The 13,701-nt window shown below is 43.1% G+C and overlaps 1 protein-coding gene across 3 annotated transcripts in view; it reads left to right on the top strand.

The window, feature by feature from the left end:
- The window catches only part of CDK16 (cyclin dependent kinase 16), a 53,376-nt gene that overhangs the window by 23,967 nt on the left and 15,708 nt on the right, over window positions 1-13,701 (top strand). For all 3 annotated transcript variants that reach the window (XM_077475390.1, XM_077475382.1, XM_077475398.1), the window contains 7 exons: window positions 1,437-1,567; window positions 2,714-2,839; window positions 2,957-3,013; window positions 8,595-8,709; window positions 8,987-9,081; window positions 11,836-11,898; window positions 11,989-12,112. In XM_077475390.1, the coding sequence (XP_077331516.1) occupies window positions 1,437-1,567; window positions 2,714-2,839; window positions 2,957-3,013; window positions 8,595-8,709; window positions 8,987-9,081; window positions 11,836-11,898; window positions 11,989-12,112 (711 nt within the window). The remainder of the gene's footprint in view (window positions 1-1,436; window positions 1,568-2,713; window positions 2,840-2,956; window positions 3,014-8,594; window positions 8,710-8,986; window positions 9,082-11,835; window positions 11,899-11,988; window positions 12,113-13,701) is intronic.

Here is a 13,701-nt window from a genome sequence, read left to right on the forward strand (position 1 = left end):
CGGGGGGTGCACACGGGCCGCACCAATCTTCGAATGCCGGGCACTCTATATCCGCCGGCACCCGCCGATCGTTGGGCAGAGACGCAGAGCTCTGCCTATGTAAACAAGGCAGAGTTTCGTTCTAACATGGGGAAGGAATGGATTTTGTGTTCCTGCAAAGCAGGAACTCAAAATCTATCTCTTCTTCTAGTAAAAGCAACACGCATAGTAAACACAAACACTGGCTAGGCACACAGTTAATCCTTTGATCACCCTAGGTGTTTAACCCCTTCCCAGCCAGTGTCATTAGCACAGTGACCGTGCATATTTTTAGCACTGCAAAAGTGCTAAAAAAGTGCACTGCACTTTTAGCACTTCACTATATTAATGTCACTGGTTCCCGCAGTGTCAAAAGTGTCAGTGTTTGATTTGACCACCGCAATATCGCATTTTCACTAGACATATCTGATTGCCTCCATTTGTAGTATAACTAAAAATTCCATTGTGTATCCCATAGTTTGTAGACGCCATAATGTTTGCATAAACCAATCAATATAGGCTTATTGGGATTTTTTATATATTGTATTATTATTTTTTTGTTGTTTATAGCGCAGAAAGTAAAAAACGCAGTGGTGATCAAATACCACCAAAAAAAAGCTCCATTTGTAGATTTGCTCCATTTGTAGATTTGCAAAAAGTAACCTGGTCATGAAGGGGTGTAAATCTTCTGGTTGTTAAGGGGTTATTTCTTTGTGTGCCTTAGAGTAGCAGCCACCACTTTTAATAGTAGGCTGAGCCTATGTTAAGACCTTGTTTTAGCAGACCCTCATCTCTATTTTCCTCTTTGAGGCCTATTTGGCCTTTGGCATCACCCTCAGAATCAGATGTAGCTGCTCACCCCACCTACTACAAAAGCTAATTTCAGGAGTCAACACAACATGTGCAGTAGATTTAAAACATATTCTCCATTGGCAGCAGTTGGAAAGGCTACATAAGTGTGGGTACAAAAGGTGGTTTTCTTTTGAGGCTCATCGACCACCTAGTTCCTGGTCCAAGCCTGCACTACTTTTGTCACAGGCATTATTTCATTGGAACTTCGTTGGAACAGAAACTGTAGCCTCTTTCTCTCTCCTGGCATTTCTCATAACCTTTGTTTTTCTTTAAGCATAACATAGTTTTTTCTGATGTGTCTGCTCTCCTCCTCGTTTCATGAAGTCATGCTTTTTTTTTTTTTTTTTTTTCCTGGAACATTTTTTCACCATTATATTTTGCTGCTTGGCGGCCAATTTGGAACTTTTCTTCAAATAACCTATCCAGCTGTTAAATCCAACAAGATACCTACACAAAGTTTAGTAGCTGTTCTATAAATGCTTTCCATCTTCAAGATTTGGTCTCTCTTCTTGTGATCTCAGACTTGCTACTCTCCATCATATGACCCGATTTTTCCTTCTGCGTAGAGATTGTACATGAAGACCTAAAGATGGGTTCGGACGGAGAGAGCGACCAAGCATCTGGCTCCTCAGATGAGGTTCAGTCACCTGTGCGAGTGAGGATGAGGAACAACGCTGCTCGTAAAATATCTACAGAGGTGAAACTGATTGGGTTTATTTCTTCCTTGCTGTTGATTTTGTATCGGTTGACCACATAGCTAACATGGTTGAAAAGAGACACAAGTCCTTCCAGTTCAACCAACAAAGAGAAGAGGTGAAAAAAAATCAGAAAACATTGATATACGCTATCGAATACCCAAAGTTGATCCAGAGGAAGGCAAAAATCCCCAATAAAGCATGATCCAATTTGCTTCAGCGGAGGGAAAAAAAATTCCTATCGGATCATCCCTGGATCAACTTTACTTATAAATATTAGTATCCAGTTATATTATGTTCATTTAGGAAAGAATTCAGACCGCAGCACAGTGGTTCCTCTTTTCTAAGAAGACCATTAAAGGATACATATATTTAAAATATTGGAATTGCCATCCTCTTGTATATCCTCACCTCACTGACTCAGAAGACACGTGCATTATAGGTGTCCCAACCCTTCACTACATTCTGCTTATGAGAGAAGTATAAATATGACAGCCCTGAAGTCTGGGTCTTCAAAAACGATTTCAGCTTCAATATTTCTTTTAATAGGTTTACTATTTTACCTAGGTTCTTTTGAACCTTAAAGTGGTTGTAAAGGTATTTCAAAACAAAAACAAACATGTTATACTTACCTGCTCTGTGCATCTGAATTGCACTGAGTGGGCTCGACCCTCTTCTTCACGGGTCCCCCGTCAGTGCTTTTGGCTTTTCAGCTATGTCTAATGCCCCCATAGGAAGCCACTTCCGATGGGGACACTTGTGCAAGCTCGCTCACAAGTCCCGCTGCTGCATCAGTTGACACTGCGCCAACCCCCCCTCCAAATCACTGGCATTGACAGCAGTGGGAACCAGAAGCTGCCAGTGCCCTGGCAAAGCCAGTGAGACCCAGAAGTTAGGGGAGAGAAGAGCTGCAGATATGCACAGTGCTCAATCGAATGAGAGCTCAGGTAAATAAACCTTTTTTACCTTAATAAAAGGAATACATTCAGGTCAAAAATGTTTAGGCTTTAGAACTACTTTATCACCCTGAAAAGATCCCCTCCTTTTTGTTTTGATATTTTTCACATAATGTTGGGAGAGAACTTTGAACCTGAGATATCTTGGACAATGCCTGCTGCCATTTAATCTGCTTCTTACCCTTTCTCTAGGATATTAATAAGCGTCTGTCCCTCCCAGCGGATATTCGTCTTCCTGAGGGTTATCTGGAGAAGCTGTCTCTCAGTAGCCCTCCATTTGATAAGCCCCTGAGTAGGCGATTAAGACGAGTCTCTTTGGTAAGTAAGCCTGTCAGTAAACAAATTTTGTGTTGACATTGAACCTCTTAAAGGAAAGTCCCTTTTTTGGTTTCCTGTTTCATATTCGTGCTGGTTTACATATTTTTTCCCTTTCAGTCAGAGATTGGTTTTGGGAAGTTGGAGACGTACGTCAAGTTGGACAAATTGGGAGAGGTGGGTAACCAACACTGACAAAGGTTTGGTGAGGAGGTAGATATGATTTAGGTGACCAAAGGGGTCTCCAGCACACTTTCAAGCAAGCCAGCAAAAAAAAATATCTAATCTACTAAAAACAGAGTTTTCAGTTGCATACATGTGAAAATATGTGTGGAATCCACATTGCCATGTCCAAGTACCACTAATATGTGTGGTTCCCAACTCTAAATCGAGTTTCTCACATATGGCACAAACAGAGTAGGCTTACTGGAAGTTGCCCTGTTGTACAACACATCAGTAGCCCATATATGTAAGCTCTAACGAGCAGGGCCCTCTGATCCCTCCTGTATTGAATTGAATTGTATTGTAAGTGTACTGTCTGCCCTCATATTGTAAAGCGCTGCGCAAACTGTTGGCGCTATATAAATCCTGAATAATAATAATAATATATCACATTTACATGGTAGTTAAAGACTTCTATTGTGTGTCTGCAGGAAACGTGTCAGAGGTCTATTGAGGGTAGAATGAAGGACATCAACAAGTTATTTGTAGTAGGAGTGATGAGTGTAGATGAGTTTGGGAAGAGTGAAATTTTGGATCAAGAATTATGTTAAATTCTGGATAACGGAGGCAAGGGCAACTATGGATTAATGTAAAATACATTAAAGCGTAAGTGGCTGCTACATTAAAACCCAATTTTAGCCAAAATGTTTTATTTTGTTTTTGATACTGCGGAGAAGCATTAGAGCCTCTGTCATATTTTTTTATTGCTGTCTTTGTCCCCCCTCTTCTGTCAGGACAAGGAGTGATAGAAAATCTTTCAGTGACATGCACAAAAACATATGTCTAGCAGCTTGACGATGGGTTAGAATATGTGAAAATGTTTTTCTCTGTTTCCTTTGAGGGATAAAGGAAGTTGGTAACCTACAGGTTATATTGCCACCTATAAGAGTATTGGACACTGGCAAACAACAAACTGTAATCCACCCCACCCCTTCTATGGCCAGCATGCCTCATTTTTGTTTTTCATTTGTGTTGTAGGAGGATGGATGTCCTCTTGAGCTCTACCATGGTAAAAAGAGTAATTTATGACTCTTTTCTACGTCAGTGCTCATGCTTTGTCTCTTTTGATTGCAGTGGTCTTCCTTAACTTGGCTTTATGTGCATTGTGTCTGGACCATGCTGGACTAGATGTTGCAAGGATAGCCTGGAAGTGACCTTCAGGGACTGGGCTCTGTGTGGGTTGCTTTTTCGATTCCATTTTCTGTCAAATTTAGCTGTAAAGCTCTGTCAAAGGCTGCTGGCATTGCCTCAACATTTTCCCTGTCTCTGAAGACTCATTTGGTAAGTGGTTGGGCTGAGCACTGGGAGGAGTATCGCTTTCAGGCGCCATGCACTTTCTTTTCTGCCATAGAGCTTCAAGGAAGCATCTCTCTGCTGCTGCTCTTGCTTGCAAAGGGACACATGGAAATACAATCATTGCTCCATTCCTGCTGGCTGCTTACAGTGACTTTGGTCACCTTTAGCCATCTACCGTCACCTGCTTAGCAGCTGTTCGTGTTTCTTGAGTTCCTGAACTTACCACCACATGGGTCATGCAGTGTATGATTCTTGACACAGGAGAGACAGTCCCACTATATTGGGTGTCCCTAGCTTACATTCTGCAAATGTGTCCAGGACTGCTTGCAGCATGCCTGCAGCCTAAATTCATGCTGTCCTCTGCTCTTGGGACTCTTTTTTGTGTCCTGAGGCCTAGCTTCATTGAGTGTGGCTGCGTTCTCTGCTTTTTGACTTAGGTCTTTACCATGGTGATGCAAGGCTTAATTACCCAGTTAGTTGCTGCTTCTGATCAAAGAGATCACAAGTGTGCTTCTGTGCCCTCTTCTGCAGATTTCATATCTGATTGCCCTGCAGCCTAGTGGCTACCAAGCCATCGGCCGTACAGACTGTCAGGTTCTCAGTTGCCCCAGTTATTGACTGATCAGAGGAGTCACAGTCTTCTGTTATTAATCCAACATTACACAAGACTGTTTCGGCTCTTCCTAATGCAGTGTGCAGTTGTGCACCACTCTGAAAATCAAGGATCAGCCTTTTGCTGCTACCAGTGCTTTCTCCAGAATTGGGTTATTTAACGGCTTCAAAGACTTATGCTTTGTACCTGTGTGTTGTGTTTTGTTTTTTAGTATTTATGTATATTATATAATATGTGGAGTTTGGAAGCGCCCTCCCCCAAAGCATTTATTTGCCTTTATCAGTTTAGTGAAGATTTTCTACATAAGTGGTCTGGGGATGCGACCATGTCCAGCCTTTATCAAGATGCTGTTCCAATGGAGAACAGCTCTGTCTTTAAAGGGTCTGTTACCTCAGCATTTCATTCCTGATATGCATCTGTTCTACCATGTACTCATGTTTAAAAGTGTTCTGTTCTTTGTATTTCTTCCTGTTTCTGAAATAACTGATGATCCTGCCAGTCCCTGGCCAGTCTTTCCTTTTACAGGGTGGATAGAATGGGTAAATAAAGGGGGTGGGAGTATATTTAAGCTTAGTTAGTTAGATTTTGACTTGCCTTTCAGAGATATTTTTTTGATTTCCATGTTGAACGCATAGAGTAGTGTTACATTTTTAGTTGTGATGGTTTGCTGGAAGTCTCTTTTCTCTTTTTCTGTTCAGTCTCTGGACATACCAATTCGTTTTTTTTTACAGAGAACCAGGTTGTACCTGGATTGGAGGTTCAGGAATCCAGCTCTGGAGTGGAATAAATACACATTTCCTATCCTTTGGAGGATAGATTCCAGCCTATTGATGCAGGACACTGGTCATTTGGAGGAGTCTCATCTTCCGATCAATGCTCTGGTACTTCAGCAAATTTAACTACTTCTGCAGCATTGGACCATTTTACTAGAAGGTCTTCTTTTCTGGATCCAAACACCATGGCAGTTGGTTATATCAGTCGTCATGGAGGAACCAGAATACTCGCAGTGCCCAGAGAGGTGGATTGGATCTTTTACTGGGCAGAACTTCATGTCACGGCTTTCTCTGCCATGTACATTTCAGCATAGACAATTGGCAGGCAGGTTTCCTTCTCCAGCTGCGGCTGGACCCAGCATTGGTCCCTACACCCAGAGAATTTCTAGGACCTTTGTCACAGGATGTGGATCTCCTGGCCTCCAAGTTTAAGTACAAACTTGACACGTTTTTTCTCCAGGTACAGAGATCTTCTAGTGGAAGCAGTGGATTCTTTGGTTGCTCTGAGGGATCATTACACCCTGGTCTATGCCTTTCCTCTCGTGAATCTCTTCCTCATATTCTTTGCAGGACTGAGATAGGAAAGGCATCCTTTTGATCCAAATAGCTTCAGGCTTGTCGAGACGGATGCAGTATATTAACCCGGGAAGACTCCTTGCAGATTCTTCATGGGGTCAGGTTTCTGCACTTTCTATTCTATTTTAGAGACTGTTGACTTTTCACTCTGTAATTAGTACTTTTGTGCACTGGATCTCCTCTTCCCCTGTATCTTCCCCTTATCCGTTCCCCTTGGGATCTTAATCTGGGACTCCTTGTGCTTCATAAACTCTTGTTTTAACCCACTACGTCTTTCTCTATTCTCGCACACAAGGTGGTGTTTCTTGTAGCCATTACCTCTGCAGGGCAAGTGATTGAGCTGGTGGTTTTATCCTGCAAGATAGACATCCTCAATCCCCGGGGCACTAGACCAGTACCAGTCCATGAGCTGTTGATGGCTGGGCCACACAGCAGGAGGTAAAATATATAATGGTGCAGCTCTAATATCACTTGAAAAGGAATCAAATGAAAATACAGGTGATCTGAATAAACCAAAACCAATGTGCAAATGCAGTAAGGCAAAATATATTAGAAAGTCCAAACCTCTATGATAAAGTAAAATAAACAAGAAAGTCCGCTTTGTGACAAATAAATGTTGGTAGATGAATATATCTCAGTACATATAAATCTTGATGATCAAATTGTTGATTATTAAACCATCAAATAAGGTGCATGGAAAGTGAAAGACAGAGCACCACCACCGATATAACTGAGGCTTATCGGAGTGTATGGATTCTATAGGGCATATGCCCCAAGAATCATTCGGGCTTTGAATAATCACCAATGATCGAAGCACCTCAGCAGATTAGGATCTATCCCACTCTCGTCACTATAGCCAATGTCAACAAGGCAGGGAAGGCTCCAATAGTATATATCGTGATATGGACTCTTGCATATATGGCCAAAAAAGAATAAAAAGCGCACATAGTGTAAATCCACATAAAAAGATGTTTAATAGCATTAAAAAACACGGCAGGAGGTGAGTGTTGAACACGGTCCGGACAGGACTATCACGGAACATAGTTGACACTCGCCACCAGCCATGCCACTTAGCCTATGTGTGCACTCCTGGGTCTCCCACCCTGCCACCAATGTCCTCCAATGAGCAGTGCAGGGAGCTGAAAGAGCTGGAGGTCTGAACAGAGAGCAAGAGGAGTCTTTTCATATTAACAAGCATCCAGATCTGCAGCTCCTCCAGCCCCTGCCCTGCTGATAGGTCGACCTTGTCGGTGGGGCACCCAGGAAAGGACGCTGATAACTGCCTCATCCCTGCCGAAGGTAGGACTGTGCAGAGGAGGCAGAGATTGAAAGGGGCAGTGATGTTAGAGAGAAAAGGGATGGCCATGACTGAAAGGGGCACTATGATGGGGGGGCTGTAATGTTAAGGAAGTTGCACTGTCCCTGGAAAAGTGGCTGCCACAAAACTGGCCCAAAAAAGGTTGGGGACTGCTGCTTCGGGAACCCTTTCTGGTTTTGCAGTGAGCTTTGAGCTGCTGCAGCCCCCATTTTTTTGCTGCTGTTTTTATTCTTGGGCCTGTTGGCGATTGTTTGCTGTGTTGCCTACCCCTCAGTTAGACTACTTTTGAACTTCCCAAAGACTTTTCTGTCCGTCAAAGGATAAGTAAGAAAATAGGATTTGTGTATTCGCTGTAAAATCTTTTTTTTTGGAGTCCTTTGACTTTGAGTCTTATTGATCATGCTCTCAATATTACATTACAAATAAAGAAAACAAATGCATTCCCCATATGCCAGTGCAGCGCTGTATAATTTTTCTTATTTGTACACTATTTTGCAACTTGGGGGAAAGGGGGGGATAATTTAGGAGCTAAAAGGGTCCTGGCACGCGTGCTCAGTACTGCCTTGCTACAAAATTTAGGCATGCTGGTAGTAAGTTTATCCTTGACTAGCCTTAAGATTTTTTTTGTTCGCCAGTGGCCATTCCTCCTGTAGGTGGCAGTATAACCTGAAGGTTAAGGACTTCTTGTCCCTCGATGGGCTTCAAAGGGATTTTTTTTTGGTGAGTCCAAAATCCTAATGTTGTCTATGCCTTCCTGCCCCAGTGACTACTTTTACCTCCCCGTTCTTGTCCTGATGTCACAGGGATAGAAGGCGAGGGGGAAAATCTCCGAAATGGGGTCACAAACTGAAAAGCATACTTTATCCAAAACCCAAAAATGGTTTTGGAGTTAGTCTTTAAGTCCTATAGGGATTTCTGTTGTTCTTGGCTGACTGTGGTTTATATGTCTTTCTTTGTCAGGGAACCTACGCTACTGTTTACAAGGGCCGTAGTAAACTGACCGAAAACCTGGTTGCCCTTAAAGAAATTCGCCTGGAACATGAGGAGGGTGCTCCTTGTACAGCCATCAGGGAAGGTAAGTGACAAGGACGCAACTAGTGAGACAGTTCACTCTGCGGATCTGGAAGGTTATTTTCCTTTTGAAATACAGCTGTCTTGTGGAACACCTCCAAGTCTTTAGGAACATCCAGTTCTGTCTATGGATGCATATTTTAGAAGGGTTAGAAATTGATCAATACACACTAAGGATTTTAGCCTTTGAATATGTGGCCAAAATTTCTAGTAAGCAGTCTTTTGTATATACTGCTTTCTGCTTTCGTTACTTGAACAGTACTATTGCGGTTTTCTTGCAGTTTCCCTTTTGAAGGATTTAAAACATGCAAATATCGTCACTCTTCATGACATCATCCACACAGAGAGGACCTTGACTCTCGTCTTCGAGTACCTGGTGAGTAATGTCTCAAAAATAATCAGTACACTGGTTGTGATTCATTTATTAATGACCTAATTGAGTCTTTTACCTTTAGGCCTCTTGCACATTGCAGCTTGAAAAAGCTCAAGAGCTAAAATACAACCCATTAGTTGTAATGTGCCTATGCACACAGGCATGTAAACAAATGATGCACATTCTTGAGTAAAAAAAAAAAATAGGAACATATGCATTTTTGGTCAGTAGTTTACGCCGCATGCGTGAAAACAGTTGTTCTAAAAAAAACAATTATCCAATGGTTCCATATTCATGGAAAATAAACCACTGGAAACAGCTGGAGATAGCAGAAAGTTTTATGGGAAGTGTTGATGTTGTTAGAAAGAGATGTCGTAATGTAGGAAAATGCACCAAACATGCATGTACGGTACATACATTTTTGATGTAATTCCACTGATGTATATATATATAATCTATAGAGCCAAAAACATACTGTGTTGCGTTTAAAAAAAGTCCCCACACATTTTCAAAAAACACATTGCGGGCAAACAATTGTAGGCAATAGATGTGAGTGGGCCCTATAGGAAATAAGGTTAAATGGATTGTAGTGCGTTTTTTGTTGATCTGAAATGCACTAAAAAAACGCATAGATGTGAACCTAGCCTTATTATTTGGTAGCCCAAAAAAATTCAGGAGCCAAAAAGGCTCTCATTTTTTACAGAAGAAGTTGTGTCCAGGGCCTATTCCTCGTGTCCGCCCCATCAAAGTGAGTCTGATTTCCAAAGGGGCAAAGAGGGAAGGGTTTTGATGGCTTGATGTTAGCATCTTGCAATGCACTGTACAGCAGAGCTCAAAGTGGGAGAGGATGGAGCAGCACAAGGAGCCAGGATCAGTTGACCTGCAGTGCTCATAGAAGGAGAATTATGAGCTCATTAGTCTGCTTCTACTTTCACTGTCCAGACTGGGAGCATACAAGACCTGTAAGTGTTACTTAAAGAGGAACTTCAGCCTAATTCCCTTTTTAATTTTTTTTTCCCATTCCCCTGCTTGCCTCCAGGAGATGTGTGCATGATTTGGATACTGACCCAGCCCCCCTGACCCAGTGTTGTCCTGCTGGCAGCCTTCTGTCAACAGACACTGGTTGGTCCCGTGCCACCGTCTTCTGACGTCATCGAGAGGTCTGCCACCTCTTTCTGGTTCAGCCAGTGGAACCTTGCGATGACGCGCCACTAAGCCCGCCCCCTTTCTTCTCATTCAATGAAAGTCTAAAGGCTTCCCGGGATATGTGACTTGCAAGCCCTGTGCATGTTCGTCTATGCAAATGACGTGCATGAGGGGAGGGCCGCACTCTTTATTTAAAAAAAAAAACGGCCCTATTCTTTTACAGGAAGAAAGCGGGATGCATAGGGAGGACTTTAAATGTAGGGTGAAGTTCTGCTGTGACCGCAGCAGAGAGAAATCCGTTCTTCTGAGCTGTCAAAAAGAACTGTGCTGTGTGCCAGGTCTATATACACTTCAGAAATGGATCAAAAGGAATACAAATCCTTTAGACGTAGGTTCCTGCTTATTTATATAATCTTTTTAGCTGTCTGCCTGGAGTTCAGCTTTTCAAAGGAATGTCACATTTTCTTTAAGTACAGCAACTACCTTTTCCATAGGTGAATGGTTGTTTGGATGGGGTGGCTTCTTTGCCAATTTTGCCTCACATGAGGAAAAATAGTAAATTGCCAGGGGCAACTTTTGTGTTCCCTTCTCAGAGAAAACATCCACAAATAATGCCCATCCCAAACTCACCAACTCCTGCCCCTGGCCAGGACATTCCATTCTGACAGCAGCAACCACTGCTTTCTGAATACACTGATCAACGGCTATAGCTTTGTGGCTGCTGTTGCTGATCAAGGAAAATTTTCCAACGTGCCCCATTGTCAGAAGTCGATCAACTATCAAAGATCAACAATTGACTTCTATTTAACAGGGACGGCCAAACACTGATGTAAATTCAGCTGATCTTTGCTGAATCAGCTGACTTTCCATTAGAGTATAGCCAGCTTTAGATAAGCCAACAAAAATAATAATCTCCCTGCCATAATTCCTATATGCCTGCTGCTTTCCACCAGGTAGTTTGGGTGTTCCTGTCCATCTGTATGTGCTCTTTTGTTACACTCTACATTAGGGTAGAGTGTGTGCCCAACCGCTGGCCTGCGAACTTCTGCTCTGGGATGGTGGGTCAGCAAGCGTAGATTATGGGTTCTTGACCCACCATCCCAGAGCACCATTGTAGTTAGTTTATGTGGGTCTTGTACATGCGCACCAATGCGCTGACTTGCTGAGCATGTAGTCCACCGGTAAGGCTTGCCTTTATAAGCCCCCTTAGACATGGTCACTGCACGGCCTGATGGAGCATGCATGCTTTGGACACCGCCATGCCTCCTGCCTCCTCTCCCAGATACGACGCCACTAGCTGTTATCTGTGGATCCACGCCAGTGCAGAGTGGACACAGACTTGTCATCCGACCACTCCGCTCATTGTGGCCTGGTTATCATGTCACTTAAGAGGCCCTTGCTCTTCAAGCACATAATATAAAATAAAAATTAGCAGGGATTGTTTGAGCCCTTCATAATGGTCATGCCAGGTGTGCAGACCCCAGAACTCGGCTCTAAGATCTCACCAATACTGAAATATTAGAGCAGTTATTTTATAAGCACCAGCTTGTATTTTATCACCATTGGCTATTTAATCCTTTACACTTTAAACTCTGTTTTTCCCACATGCAGGACAAAGATTTGAAGCAATATCTAGATGATTGTGGGAACCTAATAAACCTGCACAACATCAAGGTGAGGCAAGCTGTGTGAAGATGGTAAAAATAATTGTGGTTTTGGTTTTGTGGTGAAGCAGAAGAAATAACATCTCTTCCCTTTTCTCAGCTCTTTCTTTTCCAGCTTCTCCGAGGGCTCTCGTATTGTCACAGGCGCAAGGTTCTTCATCGAGACCTGAAGCCACAGAACCTGCTGATAAATGAGAAGGGGGAGCTCAAACTTGCAGACTTTGGTGAGAAAGGGAAATCCGTTTGGTTACAGCCATGGGAACCAGCAAAATTGCTTTCTATTAATGCGAGGAAGCAAGATGTATCATTTGTAGAGAAAAGTTGGCCATACACTGAATGGACTAAACAAAAGAGTGGACGGATGAAAAACTCACTGCAGCTATTGTATTCTGACAGCTGGTGCCGTTGGCTGTCAGAATACCCGAACAGTCACTGCATCTGATTGGCTGTAGATGCTGTTCAGCCAACAGTTTTCTGCCTGGCTTTGTCAATTTTTTTATCCTGAAAGTTGTTAGGTGAAATAGAGAATAAAAAATAAATAAAAAGATGTTGGGTAGAGTGCTGCCAACAGGTCCATCCAATGATTTAATTTAGGCTGGTTCATTAGAAACCAGACAAAATATGCTTATGCCCCGTACACACGAGAGGAATTAAGTCTGACAGACCTCCAAAGGAGTTCCGCCGGAGTTCCGCTGGAGTTCCGACGGAGTTCTGGCGGACTTTTCGACCGAACGGACTTGACCACACACCATCACACCAAACTCCGACGGAGTCGAACGTGATGACGTACGACTGGATTCGACGTAGGAAGTTCATAGACAGTAGCCAATAGCTGCCCTAGCGTCGGTTTTAGTCCGTCGGAGTAGCACACACACGAGCGGATTTTTCAAAGGGGACCGGGTCCGGCGGAGTTCCGTCGGGAAAATTTAAAGCATGCTTCATTTCTAAAGTCCGTCAGACTTTAGCTTCGCTAAAGTCCGTTGCAGCCCACACACGATCGGATAGTCCGCCGGACTCAGTCCGTCGGAGTTTGGATGTCGAAAAGTCCGCTCGTGTGTACGGGGCATTAGTGTATGTGCAGCTGTAAAGAGAGCTCATCTGCTATACTTTATTATATGAGGGAACATGAAAATGGTGGAGAGATGCGTTTCGCCCAAGAAGAACTCCCTCAGGATTCACTTTGTTTTTCAATCTTTGTGATATTGTAGCCAAAAAGAACATGATATACATTATATTGTCAAAAGTATTGGGATGCCTGCCTTTCCACTCACGTGAACTTTAATGACATCCCAGTCTTAGTCTGTAGGGTTCAATATTAAGGTTGGTCCAACCTTTGCAGCTATAACTCTTCTGCGAGGCTGTTCACAAGGTTTAGAAGTGTGTCAATGGGAATGTATGTTGGACGAGAAGGCCTGGCTCGCAGTTACTGCTCTAATTCATCCCAAAAGATGTTCTGTCGGGTTGAGGTCAGGACTGTGCAGGCCAGCCAAGTTCCTCCACCCCAAACTCACTCATCCATGTCTTAATGGACCTTGTTTGTGCACTGGGGCGCAGTCATGTTTGAACAGGAAGGGGTCATCTCTAAACTGTTCCCACAAAGTTGGGCGCATGAAAACTGTCCAAAATGTTATGGTATGCTGACGCATAGTTCCCTTTGCTGGAACAAAGGGGCCAAGCCCAACCCATGAAAAAAACCGCACACCATAATCCCCAATCCACCAAATGATTTGGACAAGGGCATAAAGCAAGGTCCATAAACCAAGACCTTCTTGTCCAACATCCGACCTTTACAAATGCCCTTCTGGGAGAATTG

The sequence above is a fragment of the Lithobates pipiens genome, unplaced genomic scaffold, assembly GCF_037356315.1.
Source record: "Lithobates pipiens isolate NorthernLeopardFrog02 unplaced genomic scaffold, aLitPip1_a1.2 Scaffold_1, whole genome shotgun sequence".
NCBI lineage: Eukaryota > Metazoa > Chordata > Amphibia > Anura > Ranidae > Lithobates > Lithobates pipiens.